The sequence below is a fragment of the Nycticebus coucang genome, chromosome 11 (genome assembly GCF_027406575.1).
Source record: "Nycticebus coucang isolate mNycCou1 chromosome 11, mNycCou1.pri, whole genome shotgun sequence".
In the NCBI taxonomy this organism is placed as follows: domain Eukaryota; kingdom Metazoa; phylum Chordata; class Mammalia; order Primates; family Lorisidae; genus Nycticebus; species Nycticebus coucang.
In genome coordinates, this window is record NC_069790.1 from 280,725 (window position 1) to 306,580 (window position 25,856).

General features: G+C 47.0%; 1 protein-coding gene across 2 annotated transcripts in view; it reads right to left on the reverse strand.

Moving 5' to 3' along the window:
- Positions 1-5,023: 5,023 nt before the first annotated feature.
- The window catches only part of EGFR (epidermal growth factor receptor), a 183,636-nt gene continuing 162,803 nt past the window's right edge, over positions 5,024-25,856 (reverse strand). For both annotated transcript variants that reach the window (XM_053554032.1, XM_053554033.1), the window contains exons 21-28: positions 19,325-19,480; positions 18,453-18,528; positions 15,277-15,423; positions 13,726-13,823; positions 12,887-13,054; positions 12,437-12,484; positions 11,742-11,844; positions 5,024-11,091 (exon numbers count right to left, since the gene is read on the reverse strand). In XM_053554032.1, the coding sequence (XP_053410007.1) occupies positions 10,739-11,091; positions 11,742-11,844; positions 12,437-12,484; positions 12,887-13,054; positions 13,726-13,823; positions 15,277-15,423; positions 18,453-18,528; positions 19,325-19,480 (1,149 nt within the window). In that variant the 3' untranslated portion in view covers positions 5,024-10,738. The remainder of the gene's footprint in view (positions 11,092-11,741; positions 11,845-12,436; positions 12,485-12,886; positions 13,055-13,725; positions 13,824-15,276; positions 15,424-18,452; positions 18,529-19,324; positions 19,481-25,856) is intronic.

Here is a 25,856-nt window from a genome sequence, read left to right on the forward strand (position 1 = left end):
TCTAATCTTTTAAATTTGTTGAGATTTGATTTGTACCCTAAGGTATGATCAATTTTGGAGGATGATTCATGGGCTGACAAGAAGGACATATGCTCAATTTTATTGGGATGGAAGATTTTATATATATCTGTTAAGCCCATTTGTCAAAGGTCATGTTTAAGTCCATTGCTTCTTTGTTTAGTTTCTGCTTAGAGGATCTGTCAGAGGAGTGTTGTAGTCCCCAGTTCTTATGGTGTTGCAGTATATTATATTGTTCATTTTATGTATCTGGGAGCTTTTAAGTTGGGTGCATAGATATTTTGGATCGAAATGTCTTGTTGTTGTATTGTTCTCTTGACCAGTATATAGCATCCATTTTTGTCTTTCTTTATTTTTGTTGGTTTAAATCTAATTGTACCTGTAAATAAGACTGAAACCCCTGCTTTCTTCTGATTTCCATTTGCCTGAAATATTGTTTTCCAACTCTTCACTCTGAGTCTTTTGTCCTGAGAGGTTAGATGTGTTTCCTGAAGATAACAGATAGTTAACTTGAGGAGTTGTTTGTTTGTTTGTTTTTTCCCAGTCAGCCAGCCTGTGTCCCTTCAGTGGGGAATTTAAGCCATTCATATTTATTGAGTGAATCAATAAGTATGGTGGAGTTCTGTTTGTCTTATTTTGCAGATGTTTGTTGTTTAGTTTTATCCCTTGCACCAAAAGCTTTGTCCTTTAGTTTCTGCATATCTCCACTTTGCTGGTGGTCCATTGTGATGGTCTGTGTGAAAAACAGGTCTGAGTACTTCCTGCAGAGCTGGTCTTGTTTTGGTGAATTTCCTCAATGTTTGCATGTCAGTAAAATATTTGATTTTTATGTCAAATATGATGCTTAGTTTAGCAAGATACGATATCATGGGATGAAAATTGTTTTGTTTAAGAAGGTTAAAGATATATGACCATCCTTTACCCTCAAATTTCTGCTGAGAAGACTGCTGTTACCCTATTATTTTCCCCCTTGTAGATAAGAAGCTGCTTACACCTGGCTGCTTACAGAATTTTCTCTTTCATTTTGAATTTGGTCAAGTTAATTATAATGTGTGTATGAGATGCTTTGAGTTGAGTAGTGCTGGGGTTCTGAAACTATCTAACATCTGGTTTCAAGGTCTCTCACCATGCTTGGGAAATTCTCCACCATGATGTCTTGAAGCAGAGTTTCTATCCTTTTAGAACTACTGCTTTAATAATTCCTATAATTTGAATATTCATAAGTTTGGTGTAGTCCCATATCTCTCTCAGAGAAAGCTCTGCTTTTATTCTCTTTTTCTCTGCCTCTTTGAATGATTGGGTTAATTCAAAAGTCTGGTCTTCAATTTTTGAGATTCTTTTGCCTCCAAAACATTGGATTTAAGAAGTGTGAAATAATAGAAGTGATAATATTCACACTTGTCTTGTTATTTAAAGTGTTAGGCTCTTGAGATTTCATTGATAAGTTTGATGTTTCTTATTAGTTTTGATAGGCATTTTTATCCAGTTTCTTATTAGTTTTTTTAATGTTAACATTTTTACTGTGCTTTCTATTTTTCACACATTAAGTACTACCTAACAACCTAGCTACACATATTCCTGCGTGTCTGTGTGCAGGTTTTTATCCTCATTTACAAAAGGGAGACCCCGGCATAGAAAGGACAGGGGACTTGTCACGGTCAGCGTACCTAGTGGGCTGGTCCGTGCAATGTGGCTCTGAAGCTCCCGCTTTTAACCACTACACACAAATTGGCATCAATAAACCCTTGATGAAATAATAAACTAAGGCAGAAGCCTGCCCGGCCGGTGCCAGCACCCACAGCGGGCGCCTCCTCTGCGCCATTCCCCACACCCTACAGCGCACGCCTGAGAAGTTCTAAAATCCTATGGTATCTCCCACGTTCAGAAGATTCCACCCCACAGCCCGCCTCTCAGGCCCTGTGCAGCCGGGGCAGTTCTCCTAGGTAACAGTATTGCATCAGCCTTCAGCCTCCTGGTTCTGATCGTCCTACTTTCCCCAGCTCTGGCTTTAGCATAACCCACAACGTCTTAGCACCCGACCACTGCCTGCGACCATCCACCCGCCGCCAGCTCTGCACGCCAGGCTCAGGGGCCTCCCTCTTATTCGTTTTCATAGACATTTTTATCCAGTTGTCATCTATTCTTGAGTGACCAAGAGATTTTAAGAGCAATGTTTTTGAATTTTATCAAATACTATGTTGGCATGTGTTAATATTAACATTTCTCTTATTATTTTCTTCACATATACAAGCAAAATGAGCTATCCTCAAATTCCTGGATTAAATGATTTTATTTTCCACAGGTCAGTTGGATTTCTACATCTATATTCACATATGAAGTTACAGTTTTCTTTTTGCAATTTTTTTTTGACTTAGTACTATTCTAAGTGGGAAGCTTCCTATCTTTTTTATGTTCTGAAGTGCTTTAGTTAATATAAAAAATAGCTATTCTTTGAAAGTTTTGCCAGAACACTCAAAAATCATTAGTACCTAGTAAACTTGTTGGTGATATACCTTTGCCCTTTCAATCCCTTCTGTGTTACTGATCTATATGAGAAACCCTGCCCCCTCCACATCTCGTTTCTCCTTGTCCTTGACAACTGGAAGCTATGTTTTCTCTTGGGCCCCTTTTCACTTAGCCTCGCCCTTGCAGAAGCTGGTCAGCCAAGTCAAAGTGCAAGTGTAGAAGAAAGCTTGCCTTCGTTTAAAGATCCTGTGGGTTTGTCACCCCAGTTCTTCCTGGGCCCAGTTACACAATGGACGAAGATCAAAGAGAGGGTTTTGGAGAAGTGTACATGGGAGAAGAAGCAATTTCTTCAGAAGTAAAAGTAGTCATCATGGGGGCACCCAAGCCAGGATGATGGCTATCCCTCCCACTACCCTCACTTTGGCCTAGATAGAGCATCACTGGACTTTTTCATGGCATCACTGGTTCAAGGAAAGAGGGCATTTTATGCACTTCAGCAAAGGCCCCTGGAGGCTTTGGCCATCCCACTCCCTACTGAGTTGTCAGTAGCACCTTTGGTACCAAGCAATGGGATCTTGGATTGTAGATGCCCCCTAGTCCTCCCAGCCCCCTGTCCTCACTCTGCTGAACTGTGCTCAGAAACTGGAGAGAACTGGGGACTCCTTGTCAAGTGGCCTAGGGGTGTGGGGCCTGTTCAGTGCCTGCAGTGTGCAGACCTCCAGTCCTAAGCTGAAGCCCAGGGTGGTCACAGTGGGGGCAGGCGGTGCAGCCTTCATCTGTATTCTTGTTTCAGAGCCAGCACATAGCATGAGGCTAGGACTGGGCCTGCCCTTTTGCTTGGGCTCAGAAGAGTAAACTTTCAGGAATAGATAAAGGGGGTGTTTTTGTTTCCTTTAGAAGCTAGTATTCAGGTTTCCTGCCCACCCTGGGTTGAAGTAGAGAGAAAGATTGATGACAGTGAGGCTACAGGAGGCCTGGGCCTATGGCATGGCTATGGTCCCAAGGGCGTGTGTCTCTTGGGCTCTCAGTGTCATTCGCAGGAGCGGAAGCGTGAGGCTCCTTCAAGTTTGTATTTATGAATTACAAATGTCTGCCTATGGACTCTTTATCATATTTTGTTTACTGTTTTCAAGACCAGGACAAAAACCAGATGTAATCTTATTGCTTCTCTACCCAGGTTTTCAAATGTTCATCTTGGGACTTGAGTTTTTTCTGTATAGTCATGTGCCATGTAATGAGGGGCCCAGGAGATTACATACTGGGATCAGATGGTGGTCCCCGGAAATTATAACACACACTTCCCTGTATTTTCTATGTTGAGGAGTGTGCAGATACATAGTCTTTGCCACTATGTGACGACTGCCTATGGTGCTCCATACAACAGCCTGCTGCACATGTGCATGGCCTGGGAGCCGCAGGCCTTGCGGTGGAGCCTAGTGTGCTGCGGGCTGCACCGTCCAGGCTTTGTGAATGCATCTGTCGTGTTCACATGACAAAATTTTCTGATGTTTTGCTTCTTGAAACATACCTGTCACTAAGCGACACGTGGCTATACTTTGAGTCTATCTCAATAAAATGCCTCCGTCAACCCCTGTGGCTACTTTCCCTGGTGTGTGAGCAGGGAAGCAGGCGCTCTGTGGCAAGTGTGCCCATGAACGTGCATGTGGGGCATGAAAGTCCCCAGGATGCAAGGGATTGGCAGTGGTGGCTGAGTCAGAGGCCCCTGGCACAAGGTGGTGGTGCATGAATTCCTGACTTTTAGCAGAATCACCACAAATTTGTATGCACTTTGGTGCTCCCAGTAACAAAACTTCGGCTTGCCACAGAAACTTCTTCCATCAAGGGATTTGCCCTTACCTCTGTCCAGGAGGAAAAGTTATGAAGGAGACATGGAAGGACAGATCTCAGGAGGCAAAGACTGTGAGAATATGAGCAGCTGACTCACCAAGCTAGAGGCAGGTGTTTCCATTAAAGGGGCCCTGAGTGTGACGGTGAGAGGGGCGGAGGCTGCTTAGGGGAAGGGGGTAATGGGAGCTCTCTGTACTTTCTGCTCAGTATTTCTGTGAACTTAAGTCTGCTCTAAAAATAAAGTGTATAAATTAATTCTTTAAAAAAGTTGTCAGGAGGCGGCACCCGTGGCTCAGTGGGTAGGGCATTGGCCGCATACACCAAGCAAGGCTGATGGGTTTGAACCCGGCCCGGTCCAGCTAAACGACAATGACAACTGCAACAAACAATAGCTGGGTGTTGTGGCTGGTGCCTGTACTCCCAACTGCTTGGGAGGCTAAGGCAAGAGAATTGCTTAAGCCCAAGAGTTTGAGGTTGCTGTGAGCTGTGACGCCATGGTAGTCCACCCTGGGTGATAGCTTGAGACTCAGTCTCAAAAAAAAAAAAAAATAAAAAAATAAATAAATAAATAAAGTTGTCATGGAAGAACATCTACAGTTGGCCAGATATGATTAATAACTTATATCAACGCTACCTTGTTAACAAAGAATGCAATATTATTATCAGGTACTAAAGAGTAAAGAACAATGAATAATATACGTCTAATTTTTAATAATATACAATCAACACGATCGGCTCAACAGTATAAACCATATAAAAAAGACCCCTGCTTTTCATTTGTACAAACATTATTTTCATCATAGCAAAACTTTACACAGTTAAAACGGAGCACATGTGGAAGCTGTCAAGCTATTGCTTGAATGTTTCTAAGACAGAGTCATTGCTGTCTGTTGTTAGTCACACTGTTGCCTGTAACACCACCCATCAAATGCACAGGGTCTCTTAATTTCCAAGAGATTATATTATACAGCAAGATTATTCTTGTAGCCAAATCAGGTCATCAGGACTTCTTTTTTAAAAACAAGTAGGTGCATCTGGAAACATAGGTGTATATTTCAATTTTCCTCTGGAGTGTCATCTGCTACGCAACAGATTTACAACCTCAGTGGACCCACTGTAGGTGTTTAGCTATCCATGGAAGAAAAATCACAACTATTTGCTTTCATTTTTGTCCCAGACACAGTAGAACCTCTGTGAGTTGACCATCCTAGGGACTGTAGCAAACTGGTCAGCACAGGAGGTGGTCACCAGAAGGAACGAGGCCTGCTGTACTGACACGTACATGTGCATGTCCAGTCTGTGAAATCAGGTCAACTTCGGAGGGGGTCAGCTATGGAGGTTCTACTCTGTAATTGGTGAAGAGTATATAAACAATGTTTTCTAAAGCAAGGATCCTTTTTTTGGATTCTTGTTTTTATGAAAGCCATGCAACCACATATCCAGCCCTCCTGAAGTCTGCTCTTTGTAATGTACCTGATAGGCCACTGTTTCCTTTCACCCTGGAAAGTCCAGCTCATCTCACTTCTTCAGGGAGGACAGCAATGGCTGCAAATGCAGCAAAAATACTCACTGTCTTTCCTTAACTACCAGCCAACTTTAGTGTGGGAAGCAAGCTTGAAAAACAGAAGAGAGTTGTCTGTTTTAAGATATATTTCCTGATGACAAGAAATCGTTGCCAGAAGAAAAACGCCAAAAAAAAAAAGATATATTTCCTTCCCTTTTATCAATTGGCTGGACACTCTTTCTTCTAGTGCCTGGACAACCTTCATGGAAACTCTGTCCAGGCTCCTGACCCACAGTGACCAATGGCTCAGGCCTCTGTGGCTTAGAGTTCTCTGGGCCTGGGAGTCACCTGCACCTGCAGAATTTGCCTGTATGTCCAAGTCTCTGTGACCCTAGGCTGATGGTTCTCAGCTTTGGCTACATATGGCAGTGACCTTAGGAGCTATAAAAAGTGCAATTGCCTAGGTTTTACCCCTAGAGAGTTGTATTTAATTGGTCTGTAGTACATTTGGGCTTTAAGCTTTTTGAAAGCTCTAATGATGTCACGTCAGCTTGTGTGTTGAGTAACCAAAGTAAACTGAACATTATTATTATTGTTAATCTACGTTGATAAATGCATTAACAATTGTAAATATAAAAATAAAATAATTTGCATTGAAATCACATTATACATATATAAATCAACAAAGTGCTGTATTGTTGCCTTTCTTACATTGACTGGGATATTGTCAGATGGTCAGGATATGGCATGTAGTGGATACTTCTCATGATAACAGACAGTACTCTCTTTCCATTAACATTGCTCCAAACAGACCCAACAGAACCTGCTCCGGAGCAAGCTAAACATGCTTCCCATCTTTCCTAATTCCATAAACACAAAAAAACGACGATTCTTCTCTTTACCATGGCAAAAGCCTAGCTTTTCTCTGCACTGAGGCTGTACCTTTCCATAAGAGAGAGAAAAGACTTCTCTTTTCCTTCAATTTAATCCTTTTAACAAAGATTTCAGTTCAAATTTTTATTCTATTGCAGTCTTTCTAAAGTTAACTGTGTTTCCTTTAGTAGAAAAATGAGTTTCCTAAAAATATACTTTACAAAGTTCAGTGCTACATAAAGAAGACAATATCCTGCAAAAAAGTTACAAAAATAGATTTACATTTAAAACCCTGTCTATGTCTTTAATAGTACAAAGATGTGTCGCCTGGCACAACAGGGAAGCTGGGAAAAGAAACTGGAGTTTCTGTTCAGCCCTCCAGCAAGTAAATACAAACAGATCATTATGTTGCAATAAAAACATCAAATCATCACAGAAGGTCATGCAGGGTGGCCACTAAGGGCAATTCCAACAGCTGCCACGTGTGCTGCTGCTCACTCACAAGGGGATTAGACATGTGAAGGGTCCCAAGGCTTTATCAAGGCTCAGACCTGGGTATGTGCCACTTTCAGGATAAGCTGCTGGTGACGATGAATTGGAGGTGTTTGGAATGGCCACTAGTAGTGCCAAAACAGGCATATCAGTGACTGCAAATGGTTCTGTACCTTGCACATGGGAGCCTCTCCCCTTCCCAGACTCTGATTCTCCATTGACACGGGCCATAGTATAGACCCCTGGGCCTGCACAGCTGAAGGGGACCTCAGAGCGGGAGTTTCAACCCTGACTGCACAGTTTGGGTTGAATTGGCCTGCAGACCCCTGACCCCTTCTTTTGAAGCTCCCCTGCTGGCTCTCACACATGGTGAGCGTGAGCACGTGGGTCCCCATCATCCCAGCTTCACCCTGCCTGGGCAGAGGCTGATGTGGGTGGAGGGGCCTTGGGCCTTTCCTTCACAGTCTGGGTCCCAAAACGTGCTCACAACAACCTGGGAGCTGGGAAGGTCCCAGGCCCAGGCTGCACCTGAGAGCAATTAAATCATAAGCTGTTGATCAACCTGGGAGACTCCCTGGGCACCCAGGCTGGGAAGCCAGTTTCTCTGTGCACCCCAGTTTGGTATGTCTGCAGTGGAATCCTAGCTTTGTCATCAACCGGGGCACTGCGATGCCACCAAGGTGCTTCTGAGCACGCTGTCAGTGGTGACCTGGCTCACAGGAATTTTAGAGTTTAAAAGATGTGTCTCTTCTCTTAACTTTAGAGGATAACAAGTGTTTCTCACAGGGCACAACTAGAGGGCCTGCTTAGAGATTACATGAGAGGACCATGTGGGAGTCAGCCAGCTCCCAACTCCATTCTGCTCCTTGGACTCTGCTTCCCAAGGCCAGAGCTGAGGTCGGGCCTGGGGAAGGTCCTGTAGGAACTGAGGAAGGAGCACTAGACAGGCTCCTGCAGGCCTCAGGGACTGGTTATCAGTGAGGAAGAGCATGGGGACTAAGAAAAGGTCTGAGATGTGCCCAGGAGGGCTGTGGAGTGGAACTAAGGGCTCTGGGCTTCTCCCTTTGATCTGGCCATGTGTGCCCTCTGTGCCTCCCTGGGCAGAAGGAATGAGAACATTTGGGAAAAAGTCTTAAAATTAATAGAATTTGGCAGCTAAATATGTAGAAAACTGAAATGTGGAGAAGAAAAGCAAGCTTGAATAGTTTCTGGTGTGGTAGTGTCAGTGTTGCAAACTGCAGAAGTCCTAGGATTTAGTTCCTACAATCTGACCTCCAACTGCCCTCCCTCATTAAAAAAAGAGATCACAGACAAAAAAGTGATGGCCGAACAGGAGTCATCCTGTTTCCCAGTTCTGATTGAAGTATTTCTTTATGTCCTGAGGTGAATACATAATGAAAGTGGTTTACTGACCATGGTGCAGGAGCTCAGATTCTTAGGACTAGATGTTGCTCACTCTTCTCACTCCTCATTTCAGAGGGGAAGCTCGAAATCTCTCCTGGCGATGCAAGCCTCTGGACAAAGTGGGTGTGGGTGGCTCCTGTTAGAAGGCTGGACAGTGGGGTGACTTTGTGAGGGGATCCGTTGTGAGCGTGTTTTCTGTTGAGGTTCTGCTGGGCTGGCCTTTCCACTTCCCTTAAGGCTGAGTCTCCGGGGGAAGCGTCCAGGATTCCTCAGGCAGAACCTGCCCTCCCTGCATGTGCCCTCCCTGTGCTGGCCGATAGGTCCTGTCTGCCCTTCCTCAATTCTGCTTCAAGGTTATGAGTCCATTTCCTAAGCTAAACTGTGAGTTTCTCAGTATCAGGGAGATCTTTTATTTATTTTTGTATCTTTGGCACTCATGCTAGGCTAGTATAAGTTGCTTAAGAGTATTTGAGAGCAGAATGGAATGGAATGGAAAAGAAATATAGTTTTATTTCCATTTAGACAAAAGTCAAGTATTTTCCTAACAAAACCATGGAGCCCTGATCAATTTGCTTTGAAGTTGCTAATTTAAAAGCAAAAGGAATGTGTATGTATGTGTGGCTGAGTATACTTGTAGACTGAAGATAGTGTCTAATCTGGATGGGGCAGATATTGACTAGGAGTATTTAAAGCACGGTTTGCCAGAGCTGTTGACCAATCAGGCTGCTGACCAGTCGGGCTACAGAAACACAAAGATCAGGAAAGCAGCTGGGATCCTTTAACTATGGGGAATTATTTTAGGAATTATTATATTTTTTTTCTTCTAAAGCAACCAAAGATGCGAAAGCATTGTCCCCACTTTCAAACCCTACTTTCTCATTTATCACTTGAATTCCACACTATTCATAATGCTTTTTTATTTCTCAAATGTGCCTACTCTGGCCAGGCTGTAAATTCTGGAATAGTTGCTTCAGTGTCTAGACATGTTTTTTTAACAAAGGGCAAGGAGGGACTCTACGGGTAGCTGACCAAGGAGGAACACATACCCTTCAAGTAAATAACTTTGAAAGTGAAATGGAAAGAGAAAATTATCTCCTATGAGTAACTTAAACTAATATTTGGTGGTTGGGTGGTGAGAACTAAAGGAAATTTAGGAGCAGCCTCATTTTTTGCAGTCTCCTGACATTTACCCCTTAAAACTTGATGCATTTTATCTGAGCCTCAAATTCAGGGGTATGTTTGCACATTAACTTTTGCATTGCTGGTCCATTTTAATCAAAAGCTATTGGTCTAAACATTGGTAAATCAAATGTGGGCTGGAATTGTATTGCTACTTAAGGTACCGTCTTCTCTTGCTGACTTCATGACAGTAAGTCAGGGAAAGCACACTGAGTATCAAAACAACAGAACAGAAAATAAACAAGTGAGTCTAAGGCTCATCATTAGACAACACTGGTCAATCAGTGAAGACTAAGTACCTTGGAGACATTCATACAAAAATAAGTCAGGGGAAGAAATCTGCTCCCCCCATTTCTTAATTGCCTATAAAGGGGCAAAGTGGCATGTCCTACTGCACCTGCCATGACGTGGTAGACCAAGCCTGCCCAGGACATGCAGGGTTTCCTGTGTATTCAGTTGTCTTGCAGTGGAATAGTCTTGAAGCAGAGCCAACAGGATCAAGTGTCAGTTGGAAGACTGACAGCCGCACTCCGTGGGCACAGCTGGGCCTGGGCACCCTCAGCGTGGCAACAACTATAAGCAAACTTCTTTCTCGTTGGAAGACCCCATTAAAATCAAAATCAATGTTGGCAATTAAAAATCCAGAAGATCCCCAACCAATAACAATCCTTACATATATTTATTTTTTCCTAATGACAACATTCTTGCCAGATGCCTTGTGTGGAAGCTTCACAGTTTGAAGACAAAGGAATGTGACTGTAACTTCCCAAAGAGCACCCAAGTCAGGGGCACTTCTTGGCTGAAAGAGGGGCTGGTCAGAACAAACATGGCATTGCCAGCCCGTGGGTCTGAGAGTGGACATGGGCATGGGTGTAGGGACTGGAGTAGCTGCCATGGCTTGGTCCTAGGCATCTGCAGAGTCTGAGATTTCACAGATGCCACGGTCCTCCGTGGTCATGCTCCAATGAACTCACTGCTTGGGGGTGCTGCCCTCAGGTACTCCACATTCTCAGCTGCAGGAGCCCTGACCAGGCCGTTCGGCTGAGGGAAGCAGTCCTGGTGGTACTCAGGGTTATCCAGGCTGATCTGGTGGCTGCCCTTCCGGGCCCAATGGGCAGAGCTGTGGAGGGTGCTGCTGACACAAGAAGGCTGGGCCGTGTTGAGATACTCAGGGTTGCCCACGGCAGTGCTGTGGGGGTTCTGGTAGTGGGGGTCCCTCCCAGGGGCTGGACTCAGAGGCTGACTGTGATACACAGGGCTCTGCACAGAGCCCGCAGGCCTCTTGGGGACAGGCTGGTTCATGTACTCTGGAATTGAAGAGAGATCAGAGGAGATGTGGTCAGCAAGGCATCCTCCCATGCAGGGTCCACGCCTCACTCTGAGCCCCAGGTATATGTCTTCAACAAGGTGCTGATAACAGGGGTGGGTGCCTCAGGCATAGCTGGGGTTGCAAAATGTATGCTTTTATGTTTCTCAAAGTAAAGGGCACAGGCACCTTTTGCAAATTCAAAGTTCAAAGAGGACAACCTGGCCTTGAAGGGTGTGTGTGTGCATGTGTGAATGCAGGTTAGGAGTGTCTTGGGAGAAAGCTTAGATTACTTACATGTGTATCACAGGCCCACAGCAGAGCTGGGAGGGAGCAGAGATGGAATCTCTCTCTCTCTCACACACACACACAGACACACAGAATGCATGCCGTGCACACACAGACCTCTCTGTGGTTTGCTTCAAATTCTAGAAAGTCTGCAGTCTCATGCTGAAAGCATGGCCTTTCAGATAATGACCACAGAGTGACTCTGCATGTTCAGCCATTATGCATTTTTCTGCATCTATTCCCTCCGCTGTGTGCAAACCTGCCAGTTTCCACTTCTGGAAGGGTGTGCCTGGTGTGGGCAGCAGTCAGTGAGGACCAGCTGCTGCTGGATGGAGCACAGCAGTCTCCAGAGCAGCCACTCACCAGGCACTGGGAGGAAGGCATCGTCCATGCTGTCCTCCATCAAGGCACCGGTGGGGTCGGAACTGTACCGTTGCAGGAAGCTCTCCTCCTTGATGGGACAGCTCTGCAGGGGAAGAAACCAGCACGGTCACCCCAGTTAGGGCTGCTTAGATGTCTACGTATATGAAAGTCACCTGAATCTGGTGAAAATGCAGTTCTGACCCTGCAGGCCTGGCCAGAGCTGTCCCCCAGAACCCTCTGTAGGGATGCACGTGTCCTGTGCCCTGTACTCAGCCACATGTGGCTACTGAACACTTCAAGTGTGTGAGGAACTTAATTTTATATTTTACTTTATTTTAAGTGATTAACATTTAAGTAGCCACATGTGGCCATTGTAGGTCTAGACCACAGCTTCTGGCATCAGCACGCACCGAATCGCCTGGAGGGCTGATGATGCACAGATGATGGCACCACTCCCAGGACCTCGTCTGGTAGGCCTGGGGTGGTGGCAAATGTGCATTTCTAACAAGCTGCCAGGGACTTCTGGGCTGCTGGTCCATGAACCACACTTTGAATGGCACTGTGACACAGGATAGCCAATTGCTCACCTCAGGGTAAAGGTCAGGGAGAAAAATCCAAATTATCTGGGTGAAGATGGGCATTTTGTATGTAGCATATACAGCAATACAATATTGTTAATTCTGGTTCATACATACCCCATTCCGATCCACACAGGCCACAGTGGAATTGTTGCTGGCTGCACTCTGAAAAAGAAGCAGGGAAGCCAGTCAGAGCACACTTGTACCTGCTCCCTGCTTTCCCTGAGGGCTGGAGCGGGGCTTGGGGGTGAGTATACTGAAGGTGCTCCATTTCTTGGCTCAGTCATTACCTTTAGAAAAATTAGGTTTAGTTTTGATTTATTTCTGTTCCTCAGTGGACCTAAAAGGATTATAACCAAGTTGTTGCAATGCAATGAAATAATTAATACACTTACTTGATTAATACACTTACTTATAATCTGTGGGGGCAGATTACACTGATTCTGGCTTTATCATTTGGCTAAAACTGACTTCTTTTTGAAGGTGTGAGATTCATTTTCTCTAAACCCGATTTGCTCACACCAGCAGACACATCTTAAGAGAGCAAGAGAGAGAAAGGGCTCCTACCAGTGAGCTCAGAAGCGGTGTCCGGGATGTGGATGGGCTGTGGAAGAAACCCTGCTGCGGGATGAGGTACTCGTCGGCGTCCACGACATCCTCCATGTCCTCCTCATCCATCAGGGCACGGTAGAAATTGGAGTCCGTGGGGCTTGGCAGATGCATGCGTTCGTCTCCCTGGGGCAGGGATTTTGAGACCATGAGAAAGTCCCATGAAAAGTCTAGTCCCTTGTGGGCCACAAGAGCTGGGCCCTACTGCAAGCAGGTGCCTGCAAGTTGGCCAGTCTGTTACAATAAAACCCTCTGTTTCTCAGAAGTATAGCTGCTGTGGATGCCATAAAATGAAACAGTCACCGTTCTTTGATGGGAGGAAGGGAGGAGGATGGGAGGTTCCTCAGGAGGGAACCTCAAGGGAAGAACAGCGCCTTTACTGAGTGCCCCGTGCTGCTCCCTGACCCTAACCAACCAACTTACTCTGAATGTGTAACTTTGCTGCATCTTTGAGGAAACCCAGCTTTGGCACTCCTAGCTGTGGGGGCAGATGGGCTGTGCTGGGCTGAGATGGGAAGTCATGTGTGCCTGCCACAAGAGCCTGCTTCTCCCACCTGCAGCGTGAGAGTGACTTGAAGCCTGAGTGTGAGGAGGCTGCATCTGGCTGGAATGACGGGGAGGTGTGGGCACCACCTGGACCCCACCTGGTTCGCAGTTTGGCCTGCGCCTTAACTGAAGCTGATCCTACAGTACCAGAGGGTTAGACAGCAGGAGGCTGTGGGAGTGTGTGGGGAGCACAGTGACGTCTGATGCTCCTCAGAGGGACTGTTACCCGTGGGAGGGTAGACGGGCCATACCTGGATGACTAGATAGCGCTGGGGGTCTCGGGCCATTTTGGAGAATTCAATGATCAACTCACGGAACTTTGGGCGACTATCTGCATCTATCATCCAGCCTGGGGGAAAATGGTGCAATTAGAACTTAGAAGAAGCAATAAAGAAGGCCCTGCTTAAGGAAGGCCCTGCAGAGAGGCCGCCAGTCCTCCCAGACAAATGAGTGGTGAAGAGACTGATCTCTGTGACAGATTCTACACAGTGGCCACTTCTAAACAGTGGCTGCTGTGGGAAGACCATGCCAGCACCCTGTCTCTGAGCCAGAACAACAGTGACATCACCCCACTTTCTCACGCCCACGCTCCTAGGCTCAGCATCCCTGTAGCACCCCTGGGGCCACACGGCCCTGCAGTATGGAGTCACAGGCTCTGTGCCCCTCTGATCATGTGCCTTGCGTCAAAGCCCCATCCACCCTTCTCATTCCTTCTGGCTGGAAAGCCGACTCACTCAGAAAAATGTAAAGGCTTTAATCAGGCTGGTTGGGGCCTGCCCCACCCTGCACGCTCCCTATGATGTGAACCCTGTGGCCGCGCACTCAGAGGACAGGGCCAGCCATGTTGTCCCTTCCCTGAGAGGCTGCTTCTTAGACACAGCAGTCTAAGATTAAATAGCCAAAAATTGGCAACCTGCAGAGGTCCTCGTGCCTGTGGAGGGCCACATTCACCTGTCATCAGCACGATGACCAGCCACTTTAGGCTGGGATACTATGTGTCCCTACACAAACCATGTGGCCTCTCTGGACCCAGCTTCCTCAGCCCAAACCAAGGAAGTCAAAACAGATTAACTGTGGTCTAAAGTTCAGAAAGGCACTAATATTTAAGTTAACCTGGCTCTGTCGATCCCCTATGCCCATTTCTTGTGCAAGTGCTCATCTGTGCACTTGTGGTGCTGGGACAACATCATCCACCCACTGCCACTCTTATTTGGACTAAAATGTTTAAATGCCACACTGCGGGAGATCTCACACAAATCCCATGTGAAAGGTTTAAGTCAAAGCAGAAATATTGATTCTGTTAACCTCGTGTGGTTACTCATTATTAAGCATTTAAAAATATTCCTTCTCTCTAGTGACAGGCTTCAAGGCCTGAGGTGACTTGGTATTTCATTGAACAACTCAGAGAGGAGAATATTTTGGTGCAATGGCTTACAAAAGACTTTAATTTTACTGATTTGCTTGCAAACATGGACATACGTCAGGCCATACTGCTCAGTGAGTCAGACACGAGTGTTCTGAAGAATGCCTGTGCCGTGAACAGAGGTTTTTGGGCTCTGTCCTTCCCCAAGGATGTGAGATGCTCCTCCAGTGAGCCAGTGGTTCTCAGCATCCCTGTAGGACAGTGGTTCTCATCTTCCCTAATGCCGCAACCCTTTAATACAGTTTTTGTGGGTCGCGACCCACAGGTTGAGAAACTCTGCAGATGTGAGACCCTCCTCCAGGGAGCCGGAGGCCTTGCCTGGGTAACCAGGCACCCCATGTGCTGGAGACCTGCTGGCCGTGAAAGGCCCGTCACTCACACTTGACCATGATCATGTAGACATCGATGGTGCAGATGGGTGGCTGGGGCAGGCGCTCTCCCTTCTCCAGGATGGAGGAGATCTCACTGGCAGGGATTCCGTCATAGGGTTTGGAGCCAAAGGTCATCAGTTCCCAAACGGTGACTCCTGAGGGGAGGAAATATGAGTCTGTACCATGCTAATCACAGCCCATCTTCAGTCATCACTGCTGGTTACTGTCTCCTAAAGTTTAAAAACTAGTGTTTCTGCACACCCACACATTGGTTAGCCTATGCGAAGCCTCAGTTCTCCTGTTTCCATAGTGGGATAATAACAGTTTCTGTCTCACAGGATGGCTATGAGGATCTAACTAAGAAGTGTAGCACAACATCTAGCAAACAGTAAGAGACTGAGAGACGGCAAACTTTGGTAAAAACATTAAAGATGCCGCAACTCTAGTAACACGAGTGTCATTACTCTATGGCATGGGAGCCACACACTCAGACCTCTGCCCTCAGTGGCTTGTACCTGCCAGAGTGGAAAGACGAGATTCTTTACAAGGTTGGAAGATGTTTCTAAATCACAAAAAAGCTGGAAACGAAAAGGCTTATGTTCCTGTTGATAAACATAAAAATTTCATTTTTAGTATCAAAATCAACCCCCTACCATGATTAAAAACAAAGGAGAGCAGTGATAACCTTAGAATCTGTGCCATTTTAGATGAAAAGCCTCATGTGTGCCTCCTCTCCAGAGATTCTCTGCTCTAGAAAGTGTGGAGACCCTTACGAAGACTGTGCCCTTATGGGACAGTGAAGATGCCCTGTTCTGCCCCTGGGGATAGCCATGGCAGACTGAACAGGGTCCCCAACCACGTGGGAAGAGCCTGGAGGAGCCTGGACCCTGGAACTGCTGATCTTTGGCTGACCCACTCCCCACTGTCCCAAGACCTGGCCTATTTATGTGTCACCACAGAACTGAATTTTACTGAGGCCTTTCCAAAAATCTTTAGCTGGAATCCATCCAACTGGAATTAATATACTGAATGCAGGTTGACAACTGAAGGGTGGCAGTGGTCCAGGGACGAGGAAAAAAGAAGAGCCTTCTTAGGAGCCCCTCCGCTTCCCAAGAGTCACCATAGACTCCAGGAGAGAGTACACCTTATTTCCCACCTGTGAGGTCAATTTCCTCTTCCCTAATGAGCTTTCTAAGCAGGTGCAATTCATTCTAGTAGGAAGGCAGGGATTTAGGCTTCAGAACAAATAGTAAAGAGGGAGGGATGTGTGTGCAGGGTGGCGGTAGGCCCCTCCCTTGATAAAGTGAGCATTCTGCCTGCCCTGGACATGAGACAGTGGAGAAGACAGTGAACTAAAAATTTTGAACTAAAAATTCAGGCTCAGGTGGTGCCTGTGGCTCAGTGAGTAGGGCGCTGGCCCCATATGCCGAGGGTGGCGGGTTCGGACCCAGCCCCGGCCAAACTGCAACAGAAAAATAGCTGGGCGTTGTGGCGCGCGCCTGTAGTCCCAGCTGCTTGGGAGGCTGAGGCAAGAGAATCGCGTAAGCCCAAGAGTTAGAGGTTGCTGTGAGCCGTGTGACGCCACGGCACTCTACCGAGGGCGGTACAGTGAGACTCTGTCTCTACAAAAAAAAAAAAAAAAAAATTCAGGCTCATGGTCTGGTAATTCCAGGGAGCCGCCACTTAGCAGCTACAACCTACTGTGATAACAAAGCTTTCAACAGCCTCTCTGGGGACACGGCTTCCTGACCACTCAAAGGCATGACATCACTGGATTCTTGAGGGTTTCCTTTTACTCTGCCAGGGTGGACAGGTGTGGAGCATGGTCAGCTGGAGCCTGGAGGGTGAGGCCGCATGGCCTGGGGGAGGCATGAGTGTAGGCCTATCCAGAGTCTCATCGACTGCAGTGAGGGCTCCAGGACTCAGCGGGACATTCTCAGAACCCCAAAGAAGGGTGCTCGAGCTGAGAAGGAGAAATCTGATGTGGTTTAAAAATATCTTTTGGCACTGTGTGGAGAGCAGGTGAGGGAGTTTGGAGGGAAGGAGGTGGCCCATAGGAGCCACTGGGCAGGGTCCTGGAAGAGCTCTGCTGCCTTATCTGGCTCTCCGTGGCAGAAGCTTAGCTCACAGGTACATACAGAAATTCCATATTCACAACGGCATCCATCCCTGCTTTTGGAAATCTTACATTCTAACAGAAAAGATGAAGGCTCAGGAAATGAAAACACATATTTGTATTTAGAATATTAGAAAGTTAATGATCCTATGGGAAAGAGCAAATACTAAATGAACAGTCTCCTGAATATTTTTGCTTTTGTGCTAATGACTAACTTCCCCTGGGAAATGCCTCCTGACAGCACTCTCCCCAGATGCTCACCTCCAGGGAGGGGCACCCTCCCTCATGCAGTCAGCGACCGGGGAAGACAGACTTTTTTCAAGCAAAGGCAGCAGGAAGACATCTCACTCAGCCTTTTAGTAGTGGGGTGCTAGGTGACACTTAAAGACCACATGTGGTGACCCAGTGCACATACCTGGCACAGAGGTCAGGATAAGGCGAGGACAGGATTGGGGCTTGGGACAGAGGCAGCTGGGGAGGTTGGAGCTCAAGCCTGTGCACAGCCACTCTGGGATTTGGAAGAGGATCTGGAGGATGGGTCCCTACATGCGAGTCCACCGTGGGAAGCAGTTACCAGTCTCCTCAGTTCCCCTGCAGATGTCCTTACAGTGCCTGGCTGTCACCCCCTTCTCTCTGGCACATGAAGACACCATGTGCTTCCAAGGCCACTGAGTTAGTTCATCACAAACCTCATTTCCCTGCCATGAAACTCTCCTCATGAAACCTCCTTTGTCATTGCCCTTTGGTTACTTTAAATTTGTGGCAAGAGGTCAAGTCTGGTTTGATGGTGTGGGCAAAGGTTCTCAAGTTCTCTCCCTGCCCACTACCGCCTCCCTGCCAGCCCAGTTCAGCAGCACCCCCAGTGACACTGAACATGGCTGGAGACTCAGACCAGCTCCCTCTGTCCTGTTCTGTCATGGTGATGGATAGATAATAACTATTACATTGTCATTGCTCACCATCTTGAAAGAAAACATCTCCATATCAAAGCATTGAATGTAAATTAACTAACAATAAAAGCCAGTCTAGCCTCACTACAAGTGCATTAGCTTCAGGATTTTGACTCACCATAGCTCCAGACATCGCTTTGATGGGTATAAATTCGGTGTAAAATTGATTCCAGCGCCATCCACTTGATGGGCACCTTCAGATGATGAGAAAGAAGCAATAAAAACCATAGTGTTCCTCTGCAGAAAAGTATTACATTGCCCTGGGCCTAATCACAAGTGACAGATATTGTAGCTAGGCCACCACCCCACCCCATCCCCAGCCCCAGCTTGCCTCCCAGCAGGATGGGGGTGTTCAATATGGCAGCCAAGACCCCTTTGGGCCATGAGCTGCTCAGGGTTGCTGCCCACCCTCCTGGATTTGTGTGTGTTCTCAGGGACAAGTGTCAGCATTGGTGGCTGCTGAGAGCCAAACAGCCAGGGTGAAACTTTGCCGGGAGAGCATCTGGGCACCTGATGGGGGGGTCCTCTCCCCTCACTGGTGAGAGAGATCCCTGGGGAACCCCAAGCCAGATGGAAGGGAGAGATCCCACTGCTGCCTGTCCCATCTTGAGTCACAGAGACCCCCAGGAGCTCTTGGAACCACATGGGGAGCCTTCCATGTGTCTGAGATGTCAAGAGCAAGGTGCCCCCAAATTAGCTGTGATGTTTCCCAGCTCTTCTTTTGAAGGGTGTTTATGTTCTGGGGAGGCTGGCACCTGAACTTTGCTAATGATCACCTGCAGATGACTGCTCACTCTCCCAAGCCAGTGTCTCACTCCCTAAGCAGCTCTGGCTCCAGCTGCCAGGAGACCCTTACTAGACCAGGTGTCAGTGGCAGCTGCTGGGACCTCACCCAGAATGTCCCCTACATCAGTTAGAAACCATGGTAAGGGGTAGGGGGCCCACCATGGTGACAGGAAAGTGCTCGCTACCCTGAAAGCCAGCCCTCACTTTGCCACCCTCTGCATGGTACTCTTTCTCTTCGGCACCGAGCAGTTTGGCCAGTCCAAAATCCGTGATCTTGACGTGCTGCGGTGTCTTCACCAGCACGTTCCTGGCAGCCAGGTCTCGGTGCACCAGGCGCCGGTCCTCCAGGTAGTTCATGCCCTGAAACACAGAGGCCTGTGTGAGGCGTGGGTGGCCTCCGACGCCCAAGATCAAGCACCGGTTCACGTCAGGCTCTGAGCTTCTCTAGGTCAGGGACTGTGTTTGAGTCCATCTTTGCCTTCACTTGTCAGACACAGTAACCTGCAGTTGGTGAATGTCAATAACTATCCAGTGAATGAAAAGGCAAATAAAGGCAGCTATGACAAGCTGCTGTCCATTAACTTTTCTCCACTCAGTTTCTCCAGGAACCACCCCAGGTACCAGGCAAGGGAGGGAGGGCAATGAAGAGCCCTGTCAGGGCCGAGGTCTGGGCCCCAGGGTGCCCCACAGCTTGTCATCATGTGCCTACCTGGTTCTCCCCCATCCCTCTGAGTGTAGAGGTGAAGCAGGGGGATCCTGCTTACTACCACCAGCCTGCGGCAAAGCAAACTCTCTCACTGCTTTTAAGAGGGTGCCTCTTGGGCTGGAAGAATCCAAGATGGCGGCCGAGTAACAGCCTCCCTGCAACAGGGCATGGTGAGTCTGGGAAGATAAGACTCCAGGCATCATTGGCTGGTGGGATCTGCCTATAATTATCCCTTTGAGGATACAGGGAGTCAGCAAGGGACTTCTGGACCCCAAGAGGAGGACAAAAACAGTGGAAAACTGGCAAGTGGTTGCACGTGTTCGATCGAACTAATCCCGCAGGCAGCTGTAAGTACAAGCAGCAGTGAGACTGCAAACTGGAAAGGCCTTACCTATGAACTGTTTCAGTGTTTTTGGACTTGGCACTCAGTTGAACTGCCTTTGGGGAGAGCTTGAAAGGAGTGTGGAGAACTTTGGGCACTGTCTAGGGCCCCAGACTGAGCCACTGAGCCGGATGGAGCTAACAGTGTTCCGCTGGGGGCTGCAGGGAGCCATTGTGAGAGAACTGCCCCGGCAAGCTCCGCCCTCAGGGTTGCAGAGCAAGGATGGGGGGGAGCTAGTAACTTAGTGACTGAGCAGCCTAAAGGCAGGGACTGAGCTGCCTTACAGCCTTAACTCTCAAGGGCAGAGTGAGACTGGTTTTGGCACACTGGAGCCTTGGGCTGTTGCCCTTTTAGAGTGCCGTGGCATCACAGCTCATAGCAACCTCAAACTCCTGGGCTTGGCCCCGCCTGGACCTCCATAAGAGCTGCACCACGACCCCGACCCACAACCCACGCCAGCCAGGCCTCTGCATGCCCTGACCAGGGACTGTGGGATCTGTGCAACCCTGCATCCTCCCCCCACCCCATACCCTCCCTGCCTCCACACCGGCCCGCTCATCTGGCCAGGGATTCTGGTAGCCGTGTGCCCTCTGGAGCCCTCCCTGCCTCTGCACAGAGCCCTTCTCCTGGCCAGAGACTGCTGAAGCCTTGGGGTCTCTGTGCCAAAGTCACTGGGCGCCAGGCACTCCCAGAACCATGCGCACCACCTCCCACCCTGTTCCTGGATCTAGGTGTGTCACACGCTGGAGCTGCTTCCATAACCAGAACTCCCTGACTGGGACAGCCCCAGAGGAACTACACAGGGCCACTTTCTACAAAGATCCAGCAACAATAGAGTGATCCCGCTGGGGTCTAATCTTGGAGAAACACCTCCCCAACTCTGAGGATGGCCAGAGGCAACAGTGAAAAACAATCATGAGGTGAAATCAATAGAAAAACTCTGGCAATATGAATAGTCAGAGTAGATCAACTCCCCCAAGGATCAATGGGGCAGACATAGCACAAGATCCCATGCACAAACAAATAGCTCAGATGTCAGAAATTGAATTCAGAATCTGGATAGCAAATAAGCTCAAATTAGAATTCCAAGCAGTAACCCAAAAGATATCTCAAGAATTCAATGAATTCAAAGACCAAATGACCAAAGATTTTGACACATTGAGACAAGAAGTTGCCATCAAGGGTATCCACATAGGGTCAGAAGAGATCAAACTTTCACTCTTCGCAGATGATATGATCGTATATCTGGAAAACACTAGGGATTCTACTACAAAACTTTTAGAAGTGATCTAGGAATACAGCAATGTCTCAGGCTACAAAATCAACACCCATAAATCGGTAGCCTTTATATATACCAACAATAACCAAGCCACAAAAGCAGTCAAGGACTCTATTCCTTTCACAGTAGTGCCAAAGAAGATGAAATATTTGAGAGTATACCTAACAAAGGACGTGAAAGATCTCTACAAAGAGAACTATGAAACTTTAAGAAAAGAAATAGCTGAAGAAGTTAACAAATGGAAAAACATACCATGCTCACGGTTGGGAAGAATCAACATTGTTAAAATGTCTATACTACCCAAAGCAATATATAATTTTAATGCAATTCCTATTAAAGCTCCATTGTCATATTTTAAAGATGTTGAAAAAATAATACTTCGTTTTATATGGAATCAGAAAAAACCTCGAATAGCCAAACCATTACTCAGCAATAAAAACACAGCAGGAGGAATTACGCTACCAGACGTGAGACTGTACTATAAATTGATAGTGATCAAAACAGGATGGTATTGGCACAAAAACAGAGAAATAGATGTCTGGAACAGAATAGAGAACCAAGAGATGAATCCAGCTGCTTACCATTATTTGATCTTTGACAAGCCAATTAAAAACATTGGGGAAAAGATTCCCTATTTAACAAAGGGTGCTGGGTGAACTGGCTGGCAACCTGTAGAAGATTGAAACCGGACCCACACCTTTCACCATTAACTAAGATAGATTCTCACTGGATAAAAGATTTAAACTTCAGACATGAAACTATAAAAATACTTGAAGAAAGTGCAGGGAAAACTCTTGAAGGAATCGGCCTGGGTGAATATTTTATGAGGAGGACTCCCCAGGCAATTGAAGCAGTATCAGAAATACAGTACTGGGACCTGATCAAACTCAAAAGCTTCTGTACAGCCAAGAACATAGTGAGTAAAGCAAGCAGACAGCCCTCAGAATGGGAGAAAATATTTCCAGGTATACTGCCGATAAAGGTCTAAAACCAGAATCCACAGAGAACTCAAACGTATTAGCAAGAAAAGAACACATGATCCCATATCAGGGTGGGCAAGGGACTTGAAGAGAAACTTCTCTAAAGAAGACAGACGCACGATCTACAAACACATGAAAAAAAGCTCATCATCTTTAATCATCAGAGAGATGCAAATAAAAACTACTCTGAGATATCACCTAACCCCAGTAAGAATAGCCCACATAACAAAATCCCCAAACCAGAGATGTTGGTGTGGATTTGGAGAAAAGGGCACACTTCTACACTGCTAGTGGGCATGCACACTAATACGTTCCTTCTGGAAGGATGTTTGGAGAATACTTAGAGACCTAAAAATAGACCTGCCATTCGATCCTATAATTCCTTTACTAGGTCTATACCCAGAAGACCAAAAATCACAATATAACAAAGACATCTGTACCAGAATGTTTATTGCAGCCCAATTCATAATTGCTAAGTCATGGAAGAAGCCCAAGTGCCCATCGACCACGAATGGACTAGCAAATTTTGGTACATGTATACCATGGAATACTATGCAGCCTTAAAGAAAGATGGAGACTTTACCTCTTTCATGTTTACATAGATGGAGCTGGAACATATTCTTCTTAGCAAAGTATCTCAGGAATGGAAGAAAAAGTACCCAATATACTCAGCCCTACTATGAAGCTAAATTATAGCTTTCACATGAAAGCTATAACCCAACTATAGCACAAGACTATGGGGAAAGGGCCAAGGAAGGGCAAGGGAGGGGGAAGGTTAGGGTGGAGGGAGGGTGATGAGTGGGGCCACACCTATGGTGCATCTTAGAATGGGTACAGGTGAAACTTACTAAAGGCAGAATACAAATGTCTACATACCATAACTAAGAAAATGCCATGAAGAATACATTGAACAGTTTGATGAGAATATTTCAGATTATATATGAAACCAGCACATTACACTAATGTACACAGCTATGATTTAACAATAAAATAAATAAATAAATAATAAATTACTCTGCCTGTATGCCATATATGGAACAATAAAGCCTGAATGAAACAAAAAAAGAGGGTGCATCTTGGAAGGGTGCAGGCGAAGTTTACTAAGTGTATAGAGTATAAGGGTTTGAACATGATAATTAAGAAAATGCCATGAAGGCTATGTTAACCAGTTTGGTGAAAATATTTCAGACTGTATATGGAACCAGCACATTGAACCTCATGATTGCATTATTGTACACAGCTATGATTTAATAAAAAAATAATAATAATTAAAAAAAAAGGAACTGCTCTTATCTTGGACCCCCTGTTAGGTCCTGATTTACTGATGATGGAGATTTTTGTCCAGTTTTTCTGCTTCTTTTTTAAAAAATTGAAAACACATGGATATTGATTATGTTTTTCCAACGCACCATCCCCCACCCCTCCCTAGCCACCTCCCCACCCTGCTGCAATTGGACTCTGCTGTAGAGATGACATCCAGGAAGCAGCTGGGACCAGAGGGAATTCCTAGAGATGTGACCTGAAACCTCACCCAGGGTCCTCAGGAGTCATGGGCACAGACACCCTCCGCCTGCTGTGCTGAGCCCCCTCCCAGCCCCGGCCCTGTGAGCAGGGGCCTGTGGGCAGGAGGCGAGAGAGCCGGGATCTGCAGATACCTCCTTGTGTGTGCAACACGCTCTCTGTAATGGGAACCCACAAGCGCCCCTCACACCCCCAGCAGGGCAAAGCGCCACACGTCCAGCAGCCCTCATGGCTGAGCTTGTGCCACGGGGCACTCAGGGATGGTGAGCAGCACAGAGATGCTGGGGTCTCCCAGGGCTGCAGTGGACATCCTACAGCTTGGGAGGTGCAAAAAACACCTATAGATAAGAGGATAGATTCGCAAATTCTTTGCTTCTTTTTGCATAGATATTCCACAAAAATTATTAGTTGACTTGGCTTATGAGAAGGACCAGTCATCATGTGAAAGAAGGAGCTCACAAAGATCCTATGAGGAATTGGTCATTGCCATTTTTAAGGTCTTGAATGTTCTCTCTCTTGGGAAAAAGATGAATGCCTGCTAGCTCTACTCTGCAGATGGACCATTCCCAACCCTGTCACCGAGAGCACTCCTGAGCATCACAGACAATCCATAGCCCTGCCACTGAAAACACTCCAAAGCATCAGGGACCATCCGGAACCCTGTCATGGAGAACACTCCAGAGCATCACAGACCATCCCCAACCCTGTCACTGAGAACACTCCTGAAAATCAGGGACCATCCCCAACCTGTGACTGAGAACACGCCTGAGCAAAACAAACCATCCCCAATCCTCTCAATGAGAACATTCCTGAGCATCACAGACAATCCACAGCCCTGTCACCGAGAACACTCCAGAGCATCACGGACCATCCCCAACTCTGTCACTGAGAACACTCCTGAGCATGAGACCATCCCCAACCCTGCCATGGAGAACACTGAGCATCACAGACAATCCCCAACCCTGTCACTGAGAACACTCCAGAGCATCACGGACCATCCCCAACTCTGTCACTGAGAACACTCCTGAGCATCAGGGACCATCCACAATCTGCCACTGAGAACACTACTGAGCATCATGGACCATCCACAACACTGTCACTGAGAACACTCCTGAGCATCAGGGACCATCTCCAACTCTGTCACTGAGAACACCCCTCAACATCATGGACCATCCCCAACCCTGCCATGGAGAACACTCCTGAGCATCATGGACCATCCCCAACCCTGTCACTGAGAACACGCCAGAGCATCACGGACCATCCACAATCTGTCACCGAGAACACTCCTGAGCATCATGGACCATCCCCAACACTGTCACTGAGAACACTCCAGAGCATCATGGACCATCCCCAACTCTGTCACTGAGAACACTCCTGAGCATCAGGGACCATCCACAATCTGCCACTGAGAACACTCCTGAGCATCATGGACCATCCCCAACATTGTCACTGAGAACACTCCTAAGCATCAGGGACCATCCCAACCCTGTCACTGAGAACACTCCTGAGCATCACGGACCATCCCAACCCTGTCACTGAGAACACTCCAGAGCATCACGGACCATCCCCAACTCTGTCACTGAGAACACTCCTGAGCATCAGGGACCATCCACAATCTGCCACTGAGAACACTCCTGAGCATCACAGACAATCCCCAACCCTGCCATGGAGAACACTGAGCATCACAGACAATCGCCAACCCTGTCACCGAGAATACTCCAGAGCATCACGGACCATCCCCAACTCTGTCACTGAGAACACTCCTGAGCATCATGGACCATCCCCAACCCTGTCACTGAGAACACTCCAGAGCATCACGAACCATCCACAATCTGTCACTGAGAACACTCCTGAGCATCACAGACAAT